This window comes from Phyllobates terribilis, unplaced genomic scaffold (genome assembly GCF_046119375.1).
Source record: "Phyllobates terribilis strain yellow unplaced genomic scaffold, ASM4611937v1 Scaffold_4__5_contigs__length_816908805, whole genome shotgun sequence".
Lineage (NCBI taxonomy): Eukaryota > Metazoa > Chordata > Amphibia > Anura > Dendrobatidae > Phyllobates > Phyllobates terribilis.
The window spans coordinates 179,749,409-179,774,804 of NW_027362764.1; the positions used below are offsets into that span (position 1 = coordinate 179,749,409).

Here is a 25,396-nt window from a genome sequence, read left to right on the forward strand (position 1 = left end):
TACTATGGTTACCGTAACCCAGGATACATCAGTAACAGTCACACCTGTAGCCGTGCTATTAGTGCGCTGTCTAGTGTGTGAACAATAGTCATTCATACATCCAGTCGGGCTCCTTATACTAATACTACTTTGTAGCATCGACTACAATACCAAAATGACAAGATACAAGCCTCACCCTGTTTTTCTTCCAAGAAAGTGATATTTGGTTGGATAATGATGAAAGTAACGTGATAGATACACGACTACTAGCAGCGTACATATTCCTGTGGACGGCGACCATTGCGCCTGGGAACTCGATTTCTATCCTTATTGTATTATCAGTGATAATGGTTTTTGTATAGCCCTGAGCTGTACTTTCCAGTGTAAGTGTGGACTTCTGCATCTCCATCGCTGCCAGTTTTGATGAATTTTGGGCCACTATAACTTCTAGAAAAGGTGTGAATGGATTTGAAGGACCCAGTCCAGCATCAGTAATCTGTTTCCACCAGACAGGTACCTGATAGCCTGATAGACACCTTGTACCTGCCATCATCCCCAGCTTCTCTTTCGGTTTAGCCGGCCTGGCGTGACGCCATTGTTGTGGCGTGATGCATATGTGACATCACGTCAGGCCAACTAATCAAAGTAAGAACTGGGGATGGCAGCGGGTAAGAGGTTGTTTTGAGGATTCCCCTCTGACGGCCACAGATTACTGAACCGGGTCCTGAGAATTTATTTGCGCCACCTCTGTCAATTTTCTGTTCTCATCTGACAGGAGCAGAATCGGGTGTGGTCTGATCAGGTTTTGAAGTGCACTTAGGGTTAGTGCTCATGTAGAGGTCGGTGCAAATCAGTTCGAGCACTGACCGCCAATGCACTGACCGGTTGCATGACAGCCTCATAGAAATATATGAAGCTATCACACTCGAGTCGGGAGAGACGCAGCCAGTCAGTGCATTGCGGTCCAAGATCTGACAGATTTCCACAGATGTTTGCATGAGCCCTTAGGCTTTACTAACATGTTAGTGTTCATCACCCATGTGTTGGCCATTTTTTAATGATCAGTACACGGACACAATAAGTTCAATGGGTCGTTTCACAAGTTTGTTTCTTTGCCGATGTTTGTAGCAAAAAAAAGAGATGTCCTACTTGGTCTAATTTGTGGATCATACTCACCCATTTAAGTGAACGGGTTTACAAAATAATAGATAGCACATGGATGCCATTCATATTGCATGAGTTCTGTCTATTACTGACTGGTCACTAGAAGCTTGGAAATCCCATCAGTTTTTGGGGTGTTTTTGCATACCAGAAAAATCAAAAGATCAAAAGTGGATGAAAACTGGTCCAACACAGTGGTCAAAAATAATCCGTTTGTTTGCAGACATGAAAAATCATGGACATATGAATAAGCCTTAAGTCCACGCATAGCAGTTCTATAAGGATCTTCCAGCTATTCTTTTCTGCAGAATTGCTAGTAGTGAAACTTCTCTGATACAACAGTTCTTGACCACATAAGAAGAAACCACATCACTCAAACTGGATCAAAGCGAACCTTTTTCTATTCATCCAGTGCACAGGAAAACAGAGACTTTGCAACTCATTTTCTCAAGCTGATCACGAGTGCACAAGCAGACGACATATACAGCTCTTAAAATAAATTGTGTAAAAAAAAAATCAAGGCCTCAAAGATTGAGACTCATTGTCAAAAAAAGTAAAAATGATCCAAAAATATTCTTCTACTACATAAACAGTAAGAAATTCAAGAATTAGCCCCCTCAAAAATAATCTGCATGAAATGGTGGAAAAGGATGAGGGAAAGGACAATAATTTAATCACCTTCTTCTCTACAGTATTTACATAAGAATATCCCTTGTCAGACTACATAATAAGGGGTACTATAAATTCTCCATTGTCACCTCCTTAAAAAGCAAGACAAATAATGAAGTCGAGATGGCATTCAAGCAAATAGAATTCCAGCTCACCGATCTTGCCGAATAATCTTCATACAGTTGCACGCGCACAAGAGCATGCCGGATGACAATGTAATAAAAGGATATCCAGCACTATATAGGTGGACTAAAAAAACTTCAGCTTTATTTCAGGAACATGAACAAAGGACAAAACATCTATTCAGCAGCACCAACGCATTTCAACCAAAGGGTCTTAGTCATGGTTTAGATCACGTACACCCCCGAGTACTGCAGGAATTAAGTACCGTGATAGACAGATCATTATTTATTATATATAATGATTGCTTAATAACAGGCTCTAATCCGTAGGACTGATGCATAGAAAATGTGGTGCCAATATTCAAAAAAAGGGAACAAAATCTGAGCCTGGAAATTATAGGGTAGTAAATTATGTGGGCAAAATTGTTGAGGTTTTCTAAGAGACACTATCCTGGAGTATCTCAATATAAACATCCCCATAACCCAACACCAACATGGGTTTATAAGGGGTCGGTCCTGTAAAAACTAAACTTATCAGCGTCTATAAGGTGTTAAAGGGAAGCGGTCACCTCCACCAACACTATTTACATAGTGGTAATTTACAGGTAAATAGCATTTAAATTGTTAGACTGTTTGCCTGTAAATGTGGCTATAGGGAGAAAATAACGTTTTACAGGAAGCTGGAACAGTCAGCACTCATTACGCAGAGAGGTCGCTGTTGTCAGTCCCTTGCATCTTGACTGATATCCTGCTCTGTACACACCTACTGCAGAGCAGTCTGTCAGTCAAAGTGCAGGCAATGACAACAGCGCACTCACTGTGTAGTGAACGGTGACTGTAACCACTCACTGCACTTTACTGATGACAGGAAGCGAGCAGCTACTGGGAGGATAAAACTTCACTTCCTCCCTGTAGCCACGCTTCCAGTAAACTAGCCTAACATTATTAACATGTTATTTACCTGCAGATTACCACTATATCTTCAGGTAAATAGTGTTTTCATAGATGACACGTTCCCTTTAAGTTCCAGACTAGACCATTATGGCTATGAGTCTTATCTCTCTGGACTTTTCAAAGGTATTTGATGCAGTTTCACATTAAAGTTTGGTGCATAAAATAAGAACAGTGTGACTAGTGGAAAATATGTGTAATTGGGTCTGTTTCAGTAGTGGGAAACGGAGGGTGGTTATTACAGAGGTTTTCCAATTTTTAAAAACCCCTGTCCCCTTGCTGAAATTTGATTTAAAAACGCAAACTGTGTTTTACTTATCCACCCTGTGTACAGTGCTAAGGCTCCACCCGTAGTTCCCAATATCTGTCATAATTGGCAGCACTGACATCACAAAAACAGTGCTGCAGCCAGTAATAGCTCAGTGGCTCTGAGCGGCTGGTGCCATCAACTCAGGCTGAGTAGCTGAGCTTGTTTATTGACTGTATTGTTGTAAGACACCAGACACTTACTGGGGAGGTTGAGTAATTCACAGTTTGTTTTCTTAAAATAAACAGCAGCTGGGGGATAGGGGTTTTCCAAAATTTGAAAACCCCTTTAATGCATTATAGTCTGATCTGATCACAGTTAATGGATATTAATGGTTGGGTACCACAAGGGTCAGTATTGGGCCCTCTTCTTTTTGATATATTTATATATGACCTAGTAGACAGCTTACAGAGTACAATTTCAATATTTGCAGTTGATATTAAGCTTTGAAAGGTAATAGACACAGAGGAAGATAATTTAATATTACAGAGGAATTATAGAGGATTTTAATATTACATAGGAATTTGGAGAAGTAGGAGCCTTGGATGGAGAAATAGCAATTAGGTCATGTAAGGTCATTCACTTGGGCCAAATAAATAAAATAAACATTTATGTACTACGGTAAATAGTAAAACATTGGGTAAAACTTTCAATGAAAAAAGCCTTGTTGGGTGGATAGCAAACTGAACTTTAGCTTTAGTGAGCAGTGCCAGGCAGCTGCTGTCAAGGCATATAAAATCATGGGATGCATTAAAACAGGCATAGATGCTCATTACAAAAACATAGTTTTGATTCTAAACAGGTTACTAGTGTGGCCATATCCAAAAACTGTTTATTATTTTGGGCTTCAGTATATAAGAAAAACATATCTGAGCTAGAGCAGGTGCAGAAAAGGGTGACCAAGGTTATTAAGGAATGGGTGGACTGCAGTACCAAGACATGTTATCAAACTTAGGGTTATTCGATATGGAAAAATGAAGGCTTAAGGGTGATCTTATTACAACGTACAAATATATGAAGGGACAATACAGAGATCTTTCTAATGATCGTTTTACACCTAGGGTTGCAATGGGAACAAGGGGTCATCCTCTACGTCTAGAGCATACATGTCAAACTGTGGCCCGCAGGGTGATTATATTTGGCCCATGGCACCAGAACAACCACCCCTATGTGAGGCCATTATTCTGTATAGAGGACTATGTGGGGCCATGATACTGTATGGAGGACTATGTGGTGCCCATTATACTGTATGGAGGACTACGTGGGACCGATTATACTGTATGGAAAGCTATGTGAGGGCAATTATACTGTTTGGAGGACTATGTGGGGCCCATTATTCTGTATGGAGGACTATGTGGGGCCATTATACTGTATGGAGGACTATGTGGTGCCCATTATACTGTATGGAGGACTACGTGGGACCCAGTATACTGTATGGAAAGCTATGTGAGGGCAATTATACTGTTTGGAGGACTATGTGGGGCCCATTATTCTGTATGGAGGGCTGTGTGGGGCCCATTATACTGTATACTGGTTGGCCCGCAACTTTGTCCAAGCTTTTCATTTTGGCCCTCTGTGTTTGAGTTTGACATCTCTGGTCTAGAGGAAAGAAGGTTTAAACAGAGTCTGTCACCCCCACAACGGCATTTAAACTGCCTAAACATTTATAAAGAGGACCTAGCACATATTTATAGCATACTAGGAAAGTGTACAGTAGCTTATCTTTATCATTAATTAAAAATCAACTTTTGTTTGATGTGCAAATGAGGCATGCACCCTTGGCATGGCCTATGGCTTGCTGCACTGTCACGCCCTCCTATTTGCATAATAAAGCAGGTACCTCACGTTGACAACTAAGGCCCAGAGCCAATGCTGCATGTCCTGTCTGCACCTGCACACTGACACTGGATGATCGCAGTGGCGCACTCATAGTGTCAGTGCGGGAGTGCACACAACAGCTGTGGGCACTCTTTGACGTCTGGCTCCTGCCTGTTTGCGGCCAGAACTCACTGGTGTAACGAAGCGCCCTCATTTGCATAGTAAATAAAAGTTGATTTTAATTAACTATAAAATTAAGCTATACTTCCCTAGCATGATTTAAATAGGGGCTAGGTTCACTATATAAGTGTTTAGGCAGTTTAAATGCCATTTTGGGGGTGACAGACTCCCTTTCATCATAATCGCACATGCGATTTTTTATGGAACACCCTGGCACATAATCTTGTAATGGTTGATTCACTACAAAAATTCAAGGAGGGCCTGGATACCTTTCTAGAAAAATATAATATTACAGTTTATGGGTGCTAGATTCTATGAAGGAACTTTGATCCAGAGAACTAGTCTGATTGTCTTATGTGAAGTTGGGAAGGAATTTTCGTCCTAACATGGGCGATGGATCAGGGGTGTAACTATAATAGGTGCAGGGGTTTTAATCATACCTGGGCTCTGGAGCTTAGGGCACCCAAAAGGTCACTTTAGCCTATATGAAAAACCCATTACTATTAAAAAATTTGCAATCATTAGGGACCCCCTTGGCGCTTTTGCATTGGGGCCCACGAGCTTCAAGTTACACCACTGCTCTGAATCAGCTTGTTAGGATATAGATTGTACTTGGTACTTGTGACTTTTTCAAACCTGGAACCTACAAAACTACAGGGACATACACCAAAAATTAACCTTTTTAAAATTATTGCGGCCCATCCACACCCTTTATGTCCATAGGACGGAGCCTTTTCTTGCAGGAGTTCCTCTTTTCCGTTTCTACCGTGACGGTTTAAAAAAAAATTGTCAGAGTTTTATCCAGAAACGTAGAACGATTTTTTTCTCACTTGTAATCAGTGTGCTGTCCATATACAATCCTTTTTTTACAGCAGCAGCTATTAATAATTTACAGGACCAGGAAGGGGACCAGGATGGGGGATATTATACCAAGGAGGCCAGGTTGGGAGACATTATACCAAGAAGGGGACCAGGATGGTGGACATTACACCAGGAAAAGGACCAGGATGGGGGACATTATACCAAGGAGGCCAGGTTGGGAGACATTATACCAAGGAGGCCAGGTTGGGAGACATTATACCAAGGAGGCCAGGTTGAGAGACATCATACCAAGAAGGGGACCAGGATGGTGGACATTACACCAGGAAGGGGGACATTATACCAAGGAGGCCAGGTTGGGAGACATTATACCAAGAAGGGGACCAGGATGGTGGACATTACACCACGAAGGGGACCAGGATGGGGGACATTATACCAAGGAGGCCAGGTTGGGAGACATTATCCCAGGAAGGGGCCCGGTATGGGGAACATTATTACTGGAAAGGGCCTCCCTTATTACGTACCATCATCTCTAGTTATGTATGGGGCAGTCCCTTATTATGTAGCTTCCTATGTTGTTATGTACAGCACCGTCCCATCATTACATAGTATCATCTCTTGTTATGTATAGCATCATCCCTTAGATAGCGTATTCTTGTTATTTTTGATATTCACAGCGCCCTGTCTTTATTACGCTCTGGTTAGATATAAAATGACTGCTGATGGAGCAGCCGGTGACCAGAAGACAAGTCCACCAGCTCCTCCATCAGAAAAGTAGCTTTCCCATGCTCCAGCAGCCGTCATTGTATTATACATCTAACAAGAGAGGACGGTATGTAATGTAAGGGATGGTGCTGTACATAACAAGAGAGGGCACTGTGTAATAAAGGGTGACAATATACATAATGAGAAACGACTATGTAATTGATATATATTCATAGTTTGGCCACCATAAAAGGAGGGGGCCCAAGCACATTTCTTGTACAGGGGTCCGAGGCCATCAGCGTCGGCCCCTGGATTTATGTAAACAGCTGACACACCCTGTTCATCCGGTGCTCTCTTTTTTTCAAATGCTAAATTTCTTCCTGGAATCAATATGTATATGGACTATGATGTAAAATGCTTTTAAGCAATTAAATAAATTATATATTTTATTCTTTATTAAGTGTGGCAATTTTAGTAGGGTATACATTTGATTCTATTTGCACACACTTTAAATAGTTTTTTTTGTGTAAGTCAGTGTTCTGTCTCTTACAGAATTGCAATGTATCCGTATAAATCCGTATACATCGGATGTACTGTGGCTCCGTATGGCGCCCAATTTTTTTTTGCGCACCCATAGACTTGAATGGGTCTCATCTGATTTATGGGAGGACCTAGCGCACAATGCGATTTTCACACAGATCCGGCCAGAGAAAATAATCATTCATCTGCACTGCCCCATTGAATAACATTGGTCTGGGGTCAGTCTGTTTTTTTTAAATGGACAGCAGTGGTGTGTACAAGCCCTTACATGAATCCTTCTTTTTACTCCTGTTAGATGTCTCTCATGTGTCAGACATATGGCTCCTTTTCCCACAGTGGCTGAGGGTTAAGCTGTAATGAGAACTAATGTCTAGCTCTATAGTGACTGTCCACTGCTGAGAATAGCGCCCCCTAGTTTAGTATTATCGGTTACATTCGGGGGCCGCCTGCTGACACTTCCTAAGAAGATACAATGACGATGTCGGCCCCTCCAGGTTACAGAAGCCGGCCTCATGACTGATCACTGCACACAGCGCAGCCGCCGGCGCGACCTGACGGCAGCGATGGAAGTGGACAGCAGCACCAAGGAGGGAGGACTGGGAAGAAGAAGGAGGAGGAGGAGGAGAGAGGCAGGGGAGGCGGTGATGTGCTCCAGCTGCCTCCCTGCTGGGGGATCGGCTGCAGATCTCGTCACCTCGCCCAGGGATCTGTGCACCGGAGGAGGGTTGGGGGCATTCTTCTCCCCGGGCAGGCTCCAGGGCTCCTGCAATGGCCGAGGCGGCTGCAGACGGAGGCTCGGTGGTGGGCAGTGTGGCGCCCCAAGGCTCTCCGGCCGTGGTGGTGGCGGCAGCAGCGGCTACGGTTGCAGCCGGAGGAGCAGCCCGGGGAGCGGAGAGTCCGACTGTGGGAGGTGCTGGAGCTGCACCGCTAAAAATCGCTGCTAAGAAGGGGCAGCACCGCTCTGCCCCCCGGGCCAAGAAACTGGAGAAACTCGGAGTGTACTCCGCCTGCAAGGTAACGTGTGAGGAGGAGTGTGTGACAGTGACAACAGTAAGGAGGAGTGTGTGACAGTGACAACACCGTGAGGAGGAGTGTGTGACAGTGACAACAGTAAGGAGGAGTGTGTGACAGTGACAACACCGTGAGGAGGAGTGTGTGACAGTGACAACAGTAAGGAGGAGTGTGTGACAGTGACAACACCGTGAGGAGGAGTGTGTGACAGTGACAACACCGTGAGGAGGAGTGTGTGACAGTGACAACAGTAAGGAGGAGTGTGTGACAGTGACAACACCGTGAGGAGGAGTGTGTGACAGTGACAACAGTAAGGAGGAGTGTGTGACAGTGACAACAGTAAGGAGGAGTGTGTGACAGTGACAACACCGTGAGGAGGAGTGTGTGACAGTGACAACACCGTGAGGAGGAGTGTGTGACAGTGACAACAGTAAGGAGGAGTGTGTGACAGTGACAACACTGTGAGGAGGAGTGTGTGACAGTGACAACACTGTGAGGAGGAGTGTGTGACAGTGACAACTCTGTGAGGAGGAGTTTGTGACAGTGACAACAGTAAGGAGGAGTGTGTGACAGTGTCAACAGTAAGGAGGAGTGTGTGACAGTGACAACACTGTGATGAGGAGTGTGTGACAGTGACAACTCTGTGAGGAGGAGTGTGTGACAGTGACAACTCTGTGAGGAGGAGTGTGTGACAGTGACAACAGTGTAAGGAGGAGTGTGTGACAGTGACAACAGTAAGGAGGAGTGTGTGACAGTGACAACACTGTGAGGAGGAGTATGTGACAGTGACAACACTGTGAGGAGGAGTATGTGACAGTGACAACACTGTGAGGAGGAGTGTGTGACAGTGACAACTCTGTGAGGAGGAGTGTGTGACAGTGACAACAGTGTGAGGAGGAGTGTGTGACAGTGACAACAGTAAGGAGGAGTGTGTGACAGTGACAACAGTGTAAGGAGGAGTGTGTGACAGTGACAACAGTAAGGAGGAGTGTGTGACAGTGACAACACTGTGAGGAGGAGTATGTGACAGTGACAACACTGTGAGGAGGAGTATGTGACAGAGACAACACTGTGAGGAGGAGTGTGTGACAGTGACAACACTGTGAGGAGGAGTGTGTGACAGTGACAACACTGTGAGGAGGAGTGTGTGACAGTGACAACAGTAAGGAGGAGTGTGTGACAGTGACAACAGTAAGGAGGAGTGTGTGACAGTGACAATAGGAAGGAGGAGTGTGTGACAGTGACAACACTGTGAGGAAGAGTGTGTGACAGTGACAACAGTAAGGAGGAGTGTGTGACAGTGACAACTCTGTGAGGAGGAGTGTGTGACAGTGACAACACTGTGAGGAGTGTGTGACAGTGACAGCGGTAAGGAGGAGTATGTGACAGTGACAACATTGTGAGGAGGAGTGTGTGACAGTGACAAAACTGAGGAGGAGTGTGTGACAGTGACAACACTGTGAGGAGGAGTGTGTGACAGTGACAACAGTAAGGAGGAGTGTGTGACCGTGACAACACTGTGAGGAGTGTGTGACAGTGACAGCACTGTGAGGAGGAGTGTGTGACAGTGACAACACTGTGAGGAGGAGTGTGTGACAGTGACAACACTGTGAGGAGGAGTGTGTAACAGTGACAACACTGAGGAGGAGTGTGTGACAGTGACAACACTGAGGAGGAGTGTGTGACAGTGACAACACTGTGAGGAGGAGTGTGTGACAGTGACAACACTGAGCAGTGTGTGACAGTGACAACACTGTGAGGAGGAGTGTGTGACAGTGACAACACTGAGGAGTGTGTGACAGTGACAACACTGTGAGGAGCAGTGTGTGACAGTGACAACAGTAAGGAGGAGTGTGTGACAGTGACAACACTGTGAGGAGGAGTGTGTGACAGTGACAACACTGTGAGGAGGAGTGTGTGACAGTGACAACAGTAAGGAGGAGTGTATGACAGTGACAACACTGTGAGGAGGAGTGTGTAACAGTGACAACAGTAAGAAGGAGTGTGTGACAGTGACAACACTGTGAGGAGGAGTGTGTGACAGTGACAACACTGTAAGGAGGAGTGTGTGACAGTGACAACACTGTGAGGAGGAGTGTGTGACAGTGACAACACTGTGAGGAGGAGTGTGTGACAGTGACAACACTGTGAGGAGGAGTGTGTGACAGTGACAACAGTAAGGAGGAGTGTGTGACAGTGACAACACTGTGAGGAGGAGTGTGACAGTGACAAGAGTAAGGAGGAGTGTGTGACAGTGACAACACTGTGAGGAGGAGTGTGTGACAGTGACAACACTGTGAGGAGAAGTGTGTGACAGTGACAACAGTAAGGAGGAGTGTGTGACAGTGACAACACTGTGAGGAGGAGTGTGTGACAGTGACAAGAGTAAGGAGCAGTGTGTGACAATGACAACACTGTGAGGAGGAGTGTGTGACAGTGACAACACTGTGAGGAGGAGTGTGTGACAGTGACAACAGTGTGAGGAGGAGTGTGTGACAGTGACAACACTGTGAGGAGGAGTGTGTGACAGTGACAACACTGTGAGGAGGAGTGTGTGACAGTGACAACACTGTGAGGAGGAGTGTGTGACAGTGACAACAGTAAGGAGGAGTGTGTGACAGTGACAACACTGAGGAGGAGTGTGTGACAGTGACAACAGTAAGGAGGAGTGTGTGACAGTGACAACACTGTGAGGAGGAGTGTGTGACAGTGACAACAGTAAGAAGGAGTGTGTGACAATGACAACACTGTGAGGAGGAGTGTGTGACAGTGACAACACTGTGAGGAGGAGTGTGTGACAGTGACAACAGTAAGGAGGAGTGTGTGACAGTGACAACACTGAGGAGGAGTGTGTGACAGTGACAACAGTAAGAAGGAGTGTGTGACAATGACAACACTGTGAGGAGGAGTGTGTGACAGTGACAACACTGTGAGGAGGAGTGTGTGACAGTGACAACAGTAAGGAGGAGTGTGTGACAGTGACAACAGTAAGGAGAAGTGTGTCACAGTGACAACAGTAAGGAGGAGTGTGTGACAGTGACAACAGTAAGGAGGAGTGTGTGACAGTGACAACTCTGTGAGGAGGAGTTTGTGACAGTGACAACAGTGTAAGGAGGAGTGTGTGACAGTGACAACACTGTGAGGAGGAGTATGTGACAGTGACAACACTGTGAGGAGGAGTATGTGACAGTGACAACACTGTGAGGAGGAGTGTGTGACAGTGACAACACTGAGGAGTGTGTGACAGTGACAACACTGTGAGGAGCAGTGTGTGACAGTGACAACACTGTGAGGAGGAGTGTGTGACAGTGACAACAGTAAGGAGGAGTGTGTGACAGTGACAACACTGTGACGAGGAGTGTGTGACAGTGACAACACTGTGAGGAGGAGTGTGTGACAGTGACAACACTGTGAGGAGTGTGTGACAGTGACAGCGGTAAGGAGGAGTATGTGACAGTGACAACATTGTGAGGAGGAGTGTGTGACAGTGACAAAACTGAGGAGGAGTGTGTGACAGTGACAACACTGTGAGGAGGAGTGTGTGACAGTGACAACAGTAAGGAGGAGTGTGTGACCGTGACAACACTGTGAGGAGGAGTGTGTGACAGTGACAGCACTGTGAGGAGTGTGTGACAGTGACAACACTGTGAGGAGGAGTGTGTGACAGTGACAACACTGTGAGGAGGAGTGTGTAACAGTGACAACACTGAGGAGGAGTGTGTGACAGTGACAACACTGAGGAGTGTGTGACAGTGACAACACTGTGAGGAGGAGTGTGTGACAGTGACAACACTGAGGAGTGTGTGACAGTGACAACACTGTGAGGAGCAGTGTGTGACAGTGACAACACTGTGAGGAGGAGTGTGTGACAGTGACAACAGTAAGGAGGAGTGTGTGACAGTGACAACACTGAGGAGTGTGTGACAGTGACAACACTGAGGAGGAGTGTGTGACAGTGACAACAGTAAGGAGGAGTGTGTGACAGTGACAACACTGAGGAGTGTGTGACAGTGACAACACTGTGAGGAGGAGTGTGTGACAGTGACAACACTGTGAGGAGGAGTGTGTGACAGTGACAACAGTAAGGAGGAGTGTGTGACAGTGACAACACTGTGAGGAGGAGTGTGTAACAGTGACAACAGTAAGAAGGAGTGTGTGACATTGACAACACTGTGAGGAGGAGTGTGTGACAGTGACAACACTGTGAGGAGGAGTGTGTGACAGTGACAACACTGTGAGGAGTAGTGTGTGACAGTGACAACAGTAAGGAGGAGTGTGTGACAGTGACAACTCTGTGAGGAGGAGTGTGTGACAGTGACAACACTGTGAGGAGTGTGTGACAGTGACAGCGGTAAGGAGGAGTATGTGACAGTGACAACATTGTGAGGAGGAGTGTGTGACAGTGACAAAACTGAGGAGGAGTGTGTGACAGTGACAACACTGTGAGGAGGAGTGTGTGACAGTGACAACAGTAAGGAGGAGTGTGTGACCGTGACAACACTGTGAGGAGTGTGTGACAGTGACAGCACTGTGAGGAGGAGTGTGTGACAGTGACAACACTGTGAGGAGGAGTGTGTGACAGTGACAACACTGTGAGGAGGAGTGTGTAACAGTGACAACACTGAGGAGGAGTGTGTGACAGTGACAACACTGAGGAGGAGTGTGTGACAGTGACAACACTGTGAGGAGGAGTGTGTGACAGTGACAACACTGTGAGGAGGAGTGTGTGACAGTGACAACACTGAGGAGTGTGTGACAGTGACAACACTGTGAGGAGGAGTGTGTGACAGTGACAACACTGAGGAGTGTGTGACAGTGACAACACTGTGAGGAGCAGTGTGTGACAGTGACAACAGTAAGGAGGAGTGTGTGACAGTGACAACACTGTGAGGAGGAGTGTGTGACAGTGACAACACTGTGAGGAGGAGTGTGTGACAGTGACAACAGTAACGAGGAGTGTATGACAGTGACAACACTGTGAGGAGGAGTGTGTAACAGTGACAACAGTAAGAAGGAGTGTGTGACAGTGACAACACTGTGAGGAGGAGTGTGTGACAGTGACAACACTGTAAGGAGGAGTGTGTGACAGTGACAACACTGTGAGGAGGAGTGTGTGACAGTGACAACACTGTGAGGAGGAGTGTGTGACAGTGACAACACTGTGAGGAGGAGTGTGTGACAGTGACAACAGTAAGGAGGAGTGTGTGACAGTGACAACACTGTGAGGAGGAGTGTGACAGTGACAAGAGTAAGGAGGAGTGTGTGACAGTGACAACACTGTGAGGAGGAGTGTGTGACAGTGACAACACTGTGAGGAGAAGTGTGTGACAGTGACAACAGTAAGGAGGAGTGTGTGACAGTGACAACACTGTGAGGAGGAGTGTGTGACAGTGACAAGAGTAAGGAGCAGTGTGTGACAATGACAACACTGTGAGGAGGAGTGTGTGACAGTGACAACACTGTGAGGAGGAGTGTGTGACAGTGACAACAGTGTGAGGAGGAGTGTGTGACAGTGACAACACTGTGAGGAGGAGTGTGTGACAGTGACAACACTGTGAGGAGGAGTGTGTGACAGTGACAACACTGTGAGGAGGAGTGTGTGACAGTGACAACAGTAAGGAGGAGTGTGTGACAGTGACAACACTGAGGAGGAGTGTGTGACAGTGACAACAGTAAGGAGGAGTGTGTGACAGTGACAACACTGTGAGGAGGAGTGTGTGACAGTGACAACAGTAAGAAGGAGTGTGTGACAATGACAACACTGTGAGGAGGAGTGTGTGACAGTGACAACACTGTGAGGAGGAGTGTGTGACAGTGACAACAGTAAGGAGGAGTGTGTGACAGTGACAACACTGAGGAGGAGTGTGTGACAGTGACAACAGTAAGAAGGAGTGTGTGACAATGACAACACTGTGAGGAGGAGTGTGTGACAGTGACAACACTGTGAGGAGGAGTGTGTGACAGTGACAACAGTAAGGAGGAGTGTGTGACAGTGACAACAGTAAGGAGAAGTGTGTCACAGTGACAACAGTAAGGAGGAGTGTGTGACAGTGACAACAGTAAGGAGGAGTGTGTGACAGTGACAACTCTGTGAGGAGGAGTTTGTGACAGTGACAACAGTGTAAGGAGGAGTGTGTGACAGTGACAACACTGTGAGGAGGAGTATGTGACAGTGACAACACTGTGAGGAGGAGTATGTGACAGTGACAACACTGTGAGGAGGAGTGTGTGACAGTGACAACACTGAGGAGTGTGTGACAGTGACAACACTGTGAGGAGCAGTGTGTGACAGTGACAACACTGTGAGGAGGAGTGTGTGACAGTGACAACAGTAAGGAGGAGTGTGTGACAGTGACAACACTGTGACGAGGAGTGTGTGACAGTGACAACACTGTGAGGAGGAGTGTGTGACAGTGACAACACTGTGAGGAGTGTGTGACAGTGACAGCGGTAAGGAGGAGTATGTGACAGTGACAACATTGTGAGGAGTGTGTGACAGTGACAAAACTGAGGAGGAGTGTGTGACAGTGACAACACTGTGAGGAGGAGTGTGTGACAGTGACAACAGTAAGGAGGAGTGTGTGACCGTGACAACACTGTGAGGAGGAGTGTGTGACAGTGACAGCACTGTGAGGAGTGTGTGACAGTGACAACACTGTGAGGAGGAGTGTGTGACAGTGACAACACTGTGAGGAGGAGTGTGTAACAGTGACAACACTGAGGAGGAGTGTGTGACAGTGACAACACTGAGGAGTGTGTGACAGTGACAACACTGTGAGGAGGAGTGTGTGACAGTGACAACACTGAGGAGTGTGTGACAGTGACAACACTGTGAGGAGCAGTGTGTGACAGTGACAACACTGTGAGGAGGAGTGTGTGACAGTGACAACAGTAAGGAGGAGTGTGTGACAGTGACAACACTGAGGAGTGTGTGACAGTGACAACACTGAGGAGGAGTGTGTGACAGTGACAACAGTAAGGAGGAGTGTGTGACAGTGACAACACTGAGGAGTGTGTGACAGTGACAACACTGTGAGGAGGAGTGTGTGACAGTGACAACACTGTGAGGAGGAGTGTGTGACAGTGACAACAGTAAGGAGGAGTGTGTGACAGTGACAACACTGTGAGGAGGAGTGTGTAACAGTGACAACAGTAAGAAGGAGTGTGTGACATTGACAACACTGTGAGGAGGAGTGTGTGACAGTGACAACACTGAGGAGGAGTGTGTGACAGTGACAACACTGTGAGGAGTAGTGTGTGACAGTGACAACAGTAAGGAGGAGTGTGTGACAGTGACAACACTGTGAGGAGTAGTGTGTGACAGTGACAAGAGTAAGGAGGAGTGTGTGACAGTGACAACACTGTGAGGAGGAGTGTGTGACAGTGACAACACTGTGAGGAGAAGTGTGTGACAGTGACAACAGTAAGGAGGAGTGTGTGACAGTGACAACACTGTGAGGAGGAGTGTGTGACAGTGACAAGAGTAAGGAGCAGTGTGTGACAATGACAACACTGTGAGGAGGAGTGTGTGACAGTGACAACACTGTGAGGAAGAGTGTGTGACAGTGACAACAGTGTGAGGAGGAGTGTGTGACAGTGACAACACTGAGGAGTGTGTGACAGTGACAACACTGTGAGGAGGAGTGTGTGACAGTGACAACACTGAGGAGTGTGTGACAATGACAACACTGAGGAGGAGTGTGTGACAGTGACAACACTGTGAGGAGGAGTGTGTGACAGTGACAACACTGTGAGGAGGAGTGTGTGACAGTGACAACAGTAAGGAGGAGTGTGTGACAGTGACAACACTGAGGAGGAGTGTGAGACAGTGACAACAGTAAGGAGGAGTGTGTGACAGTGACAACACTGTGAGGAGGAGTGTGTGACAGTGACAACACTGTGAGGAGTGTGTGACAGTGACAACACTGTGAGGAGGAGTGTGTGACAGTGACAACACTGAGGAGGAGTGTGTGACAGTGACAACACTGTGAGGAGGAATGTGTGACAGTGACAACACTGTGAGGAGGAGTGTGTGACAGTGACAACACTGTGAGGAGGAGTGTGTGACAGTGACAACAGGAGGAGTGTGTGACAGTGACAACACTGTGAGGAGGAGTGTGTGACAGTGACAACAGTAAGAAGGAGTGTGTGACAGTGACAACAGTGTTAGGAGGAGTGTGTGACAGTGACAACACTGTGAGGAGGAGTGTGTGACAGTGACAACAGTAAGGAGGAGTGTGTGACAGTGACAACACTGTGAGGAGGAGTGTGTGACAGTGACAACAGTAAGGAGGAGTGTGTGACAGTGACAACACTGAGGAGGAGTGTGTGACAGTGACAACACTGTGAGGAGGAGTGTGTGACAGTGACAGCAGTAAGAAGGAGTGTGTGACAGTGACAACACTGAGGAGGAGTGTGTGACAGTGACAACACTGTGAGGAGGAGTGTGTGACAGTGACAACAGTAAGGAGGAGTGTGTGACAGTGACAACACTATGAGGAGGAGTGTGTGACAGTGGCAACAGTAAGGAGAAGTGTGTGACAGTGACAACAGTAAGGAGGAGTGTGTGACAGTGACAACACTGTGAGGAGGAGTGTGTGATAGTGAGGAGGAGTGTGTGACAGTGACAACAGTAAGGAGGAGTGTGTGACAGTGACAACACTGTGAGAAGGAGTGTGTGACAGTGGCAACAGTAAGGAGGAGTGTGTGACAGTGACAACAGTAAGGAGAAGTGTGTGACAGTGACAACAGTAAGGAGGAGTGTGTGACAGTGTCAACACTGTGATGAGGAGTGTGTGACAGTGACAACAGTAAGGAGGAGTGTGTGACAGTGACAACACTGTGAGGAGCAGTGTGTGACAGTGACAACACTGTGAGGAGAGTATGTGACAGTGACAACACTGTGAGGAGGAGTGTGTGACAGTGACAACACTGTGAGGAGGAGTGTGAGACAGTGACAACAGTAAGGAGGAGTGTGTGACAGTGACAACACTGTGGGGAGGAGTGTGTGACAGTCACAACAGTAAGGAGGAGTGTGTGACAGTGACAACACTATGAGGAGGAGTGTGTGACAGTGACAACAGTAAGGAGAAGTGTGTGATAGTGACAACAGTAAGGAGGAGTGTGTGACAGTGACAACACTGTGAGGAGGAGTGTGTGACAGTGACAACACTGTGAGGAGGAGTATGTGACAGTGACAACACTGTGAGGAGGAGTGTGTGACAGTGACAACACTGAGGAGGAGTGTGTGACAGTGACAACACTGTGAGGAGGAGTGTGTGACAGTGACAACACTGTGAGGAGGAGTGTGTGACAGTGACAACAGTAAGGAGGAGTGTGTGACAGTGACAACACTGTGAGGAGGAGTGTGTGACAGTGACAACAGTAAGGAGGAGTATGTGACAGTGACAACACTGTGAGGAGGAGTGTGTGACAGTGACAACACTGTGAGGAGGAGTGTGTGACAGTGACAACACTGTGAGGAGGAGTGTGTGACAGTGACAACACTGTGAGGAGGAGTGTGTGACAGTGACAACAGTAAGGAGGAGTGTGTGACAGTGACAACACTGTGGGGAGGAGTGTGTGACAGTCACAACAGTAAGGAGGAGTGTATGACAGTGACAACACTATGAGGAGGAGTGTGTGACAGTGACAACAGTAAGGAGGAGTGTGTGACAGTGACAACACTGTGAGGAGGAGTGTGTGATAGTGAGGAGTGTGTGACAGTGACAACACTATGAGGAGTGTGTGACAGTGACAATAGTAAGGAGAAGTGTGTGACAGTGACAACAGTAAGGAGGAGTGTGTGACAGTGTCAACACTGTGATGAGGAGTGTGTGACAGTGACAACAGTAAGGAGGAGTGTGTGACAGTGTCAACAGTGTGAGGAGTGTGTGACAGTGACAACACTGTGAGGAGGAGTGTGTGACAGTGACAACAGTAAGGAGGAGTATGTGACAGTGACAACACTGTGAGGAGGAGTGTGTGACAGGACAACACTGTGAGGAGGAGTGTGTGACAGTGACAACAGTAAGAAGGAATGTGTGACAGTGACAACACTGAGGAGGAGTGTGTGACAGTGACAACACTGTGAGGAGGAGTGTGTGACAGTGACAACAGTAAGGAGGAGTGTGTGACAGTGACAACACTGTGGGGAGGAGTGTGTGACAGTCACAACAGTAAGGAGGAGTGTATGACAGTGACAACACTATGAGGAGGAGTGTGTGACAGTGGCAACAGTAAGGAGAAGTGTGTGACAGTGACAACAGTAAGGAGGAGTGTGTGACAGTGACAACACTGTGAGGAGGAGTGTGTGATAGTGAGGAGGAGTGTGTGACAGTGACAACAGTAAGGAGGAGTGTGTGACAGTGACAACAGTAAGGAGGAGTGTGTGACAGTGACAACACTATGAGGAGGAGTGTGTGACAGTGACAACAGTAAGGAGAAGTGTGTGACAGTGACAACAGTAAGGAGGAGTGTGTGACAGTGTCAACACTGTGATGAGGAGTGTGTGACAGTGACAACAGTAAGGAGGAGTGTGTGACAGTGACAACACTGTGAGGAGGAGTGTGTGACAGTGACAACACTGTGAGGAGGAGTGTGAGACAGTGACAACAGTAAGGAGGAGTGTGTGACAGTGACAACACTGTGGGGAGGAGTGTGTGACAGTCACAACAGTAAGGAGGAGTGTGTGACAGTGACAACACTATGAGGAGGAGTGTGTGACAGTGACAACAGTAAGGAGAAGTGTGTGATAGTGACAACAGTAAGGAGGAGTGTGTGACAGTGACAACACTGTGAGGAGGAGTGTGTGACAGTGACAACACTGTGAGGAGGAGTATGTGACAGTGACAACACTGTGAGGAGGAGTGTGTGACAGTGACAACACTGAGGAGGAGTGTGTGACAGTGACAACACTGTGAGGAGGAGTGTGTGACAGTGACAACACTGTGAGGAGGAGTGTGTGACAGTGACAACAGTAAGGAGGAGTGTGTGACAGTGACAACACTGTGAGGAGGAGTGTGTGACAGTGACAACAGTAAGGAGGAGTATGTGACAGTGACAACACTGTGAGGAGGAGTGTGTGACAGTGACAACACTGTGAGGAGGAGTGTGTGACAGTGACAACACTGTGAGGAGGAGTGTGTGACAGTGACAACACTGTGAGGAGGAGTGTGTGACAGTGACAACAGTAAGGAGGAGTGTGTGACAGTGACAACACTGTGGGGAGGAGTGTGTGACAGTCACAACAGTAAGGAGGAGTGTATGACAGTGACAACACTATGAGGAGGAGTGTGTGACAGTGACAACAGTAAGGAGGAGTGTGTGACAGTGACAACACTGTGAGGAGGAGTGTGTGATAGTGAGGAGTGTGTGACAGTGACAACACTATGAGGAGGAGTGTGTGACAGTGACAATAGTAAGGAGAAGTGTGTGACAGTGACAACAGTAAGGAGGAGTGTGTGACAGTGTCAACACTGTGATGAGGAGTGTGTGACAGTGACAACAGTAAGGAGGAGTGTGTGACAGTGTCAACAGTGTGAGGAGTGTGTGACAGTGACAACACTGTGAGGAGGAGTGTGTGACAGTGACAACAGTAAGGAGGAGTATGTGACAGTGACAACACTGTGAGGAGGAGTGTGTGACAGGACAACACTGTGAGGAGGAGTGTGTGACAGTGACAACAGTAAGAAGGAATGTGTGACAGTGACAACACTGAGGAGGAGTGTGTGACAGTGACAACACTGTGAGGAGGAGTGTGTGACAGTGACAACAGTAAGGAGGAGTGTGTGACAGTGACAACACTGTGGGGAGGAGTGTGTGACAGTCACAACAGTAAGGAGGAGTGTATGACAGTGACAACACTATGAGGAGGAGTGTGTGACAGTGGCAACAGTAAGGAGAAGTGTGTGACAGTGACAACAGTAAGGAGGAGTGTGTGACAGTGACAACACTGTGAGGAGGAGTGTGTGATAGTGAGGAGGAGTGTGTGACAGTGACAACAGTAAGGAGGAGTGTGTGACAGTGACAACAGTAAGGAGGAGTGTGTGACAGTGACAACACTATGAGGAGGAGTGTGTGACAGTGACAACAGTAAGGAGAAGTGTGTGACAGTGACAACAGTAAGGAGGAGTGTGTGACAGTGTCAACACTGTGATGAGGAGTGTGTGACAGTGACAACAGTAAGGAGGAGTGTGTGACAGTGACAACACTGTGAGGAGGAGTGTGTGACAGTGACAACACTGTGAGGAGGAGTATGTGACAGTGACAACACTGTGAGGAGGAGTGTGTGACAGTGACAACACTGAGGAGGAGTGTGTGACAGTGACAACACTGTGAGAAGGAGTGTGTGACAGTGACAACACTGTGAGGAGGAGTGTGTGACAGTGACAACAGTAAGGAGGAGTGTGTGACAGTGACAACACTGTGAGGAGGAGTGTGTGACAGTGACAACAGTAAGGAGGAGTATGTGACAGTGACAACACTGTGAGGAGGAGTGTGTGACAGTGACAACACTGTGAGGAGGAGTGTGTGACAGTGACAGCAGTAAGAAGGAGTGTGTGACAGTGACAACACTGAGGAGGAGTGTGTGACAGTGACAACACTGTGAGGAGGAGTGTGTGACAGTGACAACAGTAAGGAGGAGTGTGTGACAGTAACAACACTGTGGGGAGGAGTGTGTGACAGTGACAACAGTAAGGAGGAGTGTGTGACAGTGACAACACTGTGAGGAGGAGTGTGTGATAGTGAGGAGGAGTGTGTGACAGTGACAACACTATGAGGAGGAGTGTGTGACAGTGACAACAGTAAGGAGAAGTGTGTGACAGTGACAACAGTAAGGAGGAGTGTGTGACAGTGTCAACACTGTGATGAGGAGTGTGTGACAGTGACAACAGTAAGGAGGAGTGTGTGACAGTGTCAACAGTGTGAGGAGTGTGTGACAGTGACAACAGTAAGGAGGAGTGTGTGACAGTGACAACACTGTGAGGAGGAGTGTGTGACAGTGACATCAGTAAGGAGGAGTGTGTGACAGTGACAACAGTAAGGAAGAGTGTGTGACAGTGACAACACTTTGAGGAGGAGTGTGTGACAGTGACAACAGTAAGGAGGAGTGTATAACAGTGACAACACTGAGGAGGAGTGTGTGACAGTGACAACACTAAGGAGGAGTGTGTGACAACACTGTGAGGAGGAGTGTGTGACAGTGACAACAGTAAGGAGGAGTGTGTGACAGTGACAACAGTAAGGAAGAGTGTGTGACAGTGTCAACAGTGTGAGGAGGAGTGTGTGGCAGTGACAACAGTAAGGAGGAGTGTGTGACAGTGACAACACTTTGAGGAGGAGTGTGTGACAGTGACAACAGTAAGGAGGAGTGTAAAACAGTGACAACACTGAGGAGGAGTGTGTGACAGTGACAACACTAAGGAGGAGTGTGTGACAACACTGTGAGGAGGAGTGTGTGACAGTGACAACAGTAAGGAGGAGTGTGTGACAGTGACAACAGTGTGAGGAGGAGTGTGTGACAGTGACAACAGTAAGGAGAAGTGTGTGACAGTGACAACAGTGTGAGGAGGAGTGTGTGACCGTGACAACAGTGAGAGGAGGAGTGTGTGACAGTGACAACAGTGAGAGGAGGAGTGTGTGATAGTGACAGCAGTAAGGAGGAGTGTGTGACAGTGACAACACTGTGAGGAGGAGTGTGTGATAGTGACAACAGTAAGGAGAAGTGTGTGATAGTGACAAAACTGTGAGGAGGAGTGTGTGACAGTACTGTGAGGAGGAGTATGTGACAGTGACAACACTGTGAGGAGGAGTGTGTGATAGTGACAACAGTAAGGAGGAGTGTGTGATAGTGACAACACTGTGAGGAGGAGTGTGTGACAGTGACAACAGTAAGGAGGAGTGTGTGATAGTGAACGCTGTGAGGAGGAGTGTGTGACAGTGACAACACTGAGATGAGGAGTGTGTGACAGTGACTATAGTAAGGAGGAGTGTGTGACAGTGACAACAGTGAGAGGAGGAGTGTGTGACAGTGACAACTGTAAGGAGGAGTGTATGACACTGACAACAGTGGGAGGAGGAGTGTATGGCAGTGACAACACTATGAGGATGAGTGTGTGACAGTGACAACACTAAGCAGGAATGGGAGACAGTGACAACATCATGAGAAGTATGTGTCAGTGAGAAAAATGAGGAGCAGTGTGTGACCGTGACAACATTAAGGAGGAGTGTGGCAGGGACAACAGTGTGAGGAATAGTGTTTGCCAGTGACATCGTGAAGAGGAATGTGTCAGCGACAACACTAAAGATGAATGTGACGGTGACAGCAGTTTAGTGAGAAGTGTGTGACAGTGACAACACCAAGGAGAATTATGTCACAACACCATGAGGAGGAGTGTGTGACAGTGACAACACTGGGAAGGAGTGTGTTGCAGTGACAACACTAAGGAGGCGTGTGTGACAGTGACAAGACTAAAGAAGAGTGTGAGACAGTAACAACATCGTGAGGAGGAGTGTGTGACAGTGACAAAAATGGGTAGGCATCTGTGTTAAGGAGGAGTGTGTGACAGTGACAAAAATCAGGAGCAGTGTGTTGCAGTGACAACATCCTGAGGAGTGCAGGGACAACAATGTGAGTAGTGTTTGACAGTGACAACACTGTGACAAGGAGTGTGTGACAACATCGTGAGGAGTAGTCTGTCAGCGACAACACTAAAGATGTGTGTGACAGTGACAGCAGTTTAGTGAAACGTGTGTGACAATGACAAAGCTAAGGAGGATTATGTGACAGTGATAGCACTGTGAGGAGGAGTGTGTGACAGTGATAACACAGAAGGAGTGTGTGACAGTGATAACACTGGAGGAGTGTGTTTCGGTGACAACAGTGTAGGGAGTAACGTGTGACAGTCACAACACTAAGGAGGAGTATGTGACTTTGACAACATTAATGGGGCACACTAATGTGTGTGATAGTGACAACATAGTGTGAGGAGTGTGTGACAGTGACAATTCAGTAGTAGTTTTTGACAGTGACAACACTGAGGAGGTGTGTGTGACAACACAAAGGCTTGTTTAGACAGTGATAACCATGTAAGGAGGAGTGTGTCATATACAACACTAAGTAGGAGTATGTGACAATGACAACAGTGTGAGGAGTATTTAACAGTGACAATATTGTGAGGAGGAGTGTGTGACAGTGAAAACAGTGTAAGGAGTAGTGTGGGACAGTGACAACACTAAGGAGGAGTATGTGGCATTGACAAATCTGTGAGGAGGAGTGCGTGACAATGACAACACCATGAGGAGGAGTAAGTGACAGTGTCATCACCGTGAAGAGGAGTGTAAGGCAACACAAAGAAGAGTGTGTGACTGTGATAGCACAGTGTGAGGAGTGTGTGACAATGACAACACTCTGAGTACAAGTGTGTCACAACAATATGGAGGAGTGTATGCCTGTGACAGTGTGGGGAGGTTTCTGTGATAGTGACAACACTGATGAGTGTGTGACAGTGATAGCAGGAGGAGGAGTGTTGCTGTGAAAACAGTGTAAAAAGGAGTGTGTAATACTGACTACAATGAGTGTGTGACAGTGACAACACTGTGAGGATAAGCATGTGATAGTGACAACACACTTAGGACAGTTTGAGAGTGCTAGAAATGTGTGACCATGACAACATTGTATGAGGTGTAGTGTGTGACAGTGACAATACAGTGTAAGAAGGAATTTGCGACAGTGACGACACAGTATAAGGAGGAGTGTGTGACAGTGACAACACTGATGATTATGTTACAGTGACAATTTGTGTATGGCAGTTACAGCAACAACAGTGCCAGGAGACTGTGAAAATGAAAATGCAGTACAAGGAGTGTGTGACCATGGTATCACTGTGAGGAGGAGTGTCTGACATTGACTACACTAATGAGGATTATGTGACAGTGACAACACTGTGTGAGAAGGAGTGTGTGACAGTGACAAAACAGTGTGAGTAGGAGTGTGTGATATATTAGTGACAACACAATGTAAGGCAAAGTATTTGACAGAAACAAGAAAAGTGTGAGGAGGGGTGTGAGACTGTGAGAAGACCTTTTAAGTAGTAGTGTATGACAACGCCAATTGAGAAGGAGTGTATGATGGTGACAACATTGTGTGAGGAGGAGTTTGTGATGGTGACCAAAAAGTTCGAGAGTGAGTGTGTAATTGTGTCCTTTGTGGTGTGGTGTCACTTTTACATACTCCTTTTAATTAGGAATATGTAAAAGTGACACCACTTTGTGAGGATGATAAGGTGCAGAGGAGTGCAAACAGTGTCATCACAGTGTAAGGAGGACTCTCCTTGTAACTTTATGTGTAAAAAGAGGATGTGACAGTGACCACATAGTGCACTCTGCCTGTGAGGCAATTTATTGTCAGAATATTGTGCATAGGGCATTGATTGCTGATATAACATTATTGTAATTTAATGATTATACTGTGGACTGACTGATAACACAACATTGTATGATAATACACTGGACAGCATATGCTAGCACAATAATGTACAGAGTAATAACAGGCAGGGTAATGACTGCTGGCACAGTTTTTTACTAGTGTAATAGGAAAGGGGTCTGCACTAACTGCTGACACAGCGTTGTACCTGTGTACTCCTAATAGTAATAATGATAAGTCACACAGCACTTGCTGGGGACAAAACACTGAACCAGTGTAATAACAACAACACACTGGACAATATACAGAACTGTTTCTAACATTGTAATGATAAGAAGTCATTGGGCACTAAATGCTGACATAACATTATACCAGCACAATTTTTATCTATTAACAAAATGCAAAATGAATAAAAAATAAATCTAAATCACATCATTATTGGAGTGCTAACCTCAAAGCATCAGTTCTTCTAGGCACGCTTGCAGACAGTTTTTGATGAATCTCGACAGGGAGGTTGTTCCAAACATCTTGGAGAACTAGCTACAGATCTTCTGTGGATGTAGACATGTGCAAATCCTTGACTCCTCATGTAAACCCAGACAGACTAGACGATGTTGAGATCAGGGCTCTGTGAGGGTCATATCATCACTTCCAGGACTCTTTGTTATTCTTTACTCTCAAGATAGATCTTAATGACATTAGCTGCAT

General features: G+C 46.7%; 1 protein-coding gene across 1 annotated transcript in view; it reads left to right on the forward strand.

The window, feature by feature from the left end:
- The first annotated feature begins 7,817 nt into the window (after positions 1-7,817).
- KAT2B (lysine acetyltransferase 2B) overlaps positions 7,818-25,396 on the forward strand; it is a 123,597-nt gene continuing 106,018 nt past the window's right edge. Inside the window, exon 1 of the mRNA XM_073677962.1 lies at positions 7,818-8,265. Within this exon, the coding sequence (XP_073534063.1) occupies positions 8,020-8,265 (246 nt within the window). The 5' untranslated portion in view covers positions 7,818-8,019. The remainder of the gene's footprint in view (positions 8,266-25,396) is intronic.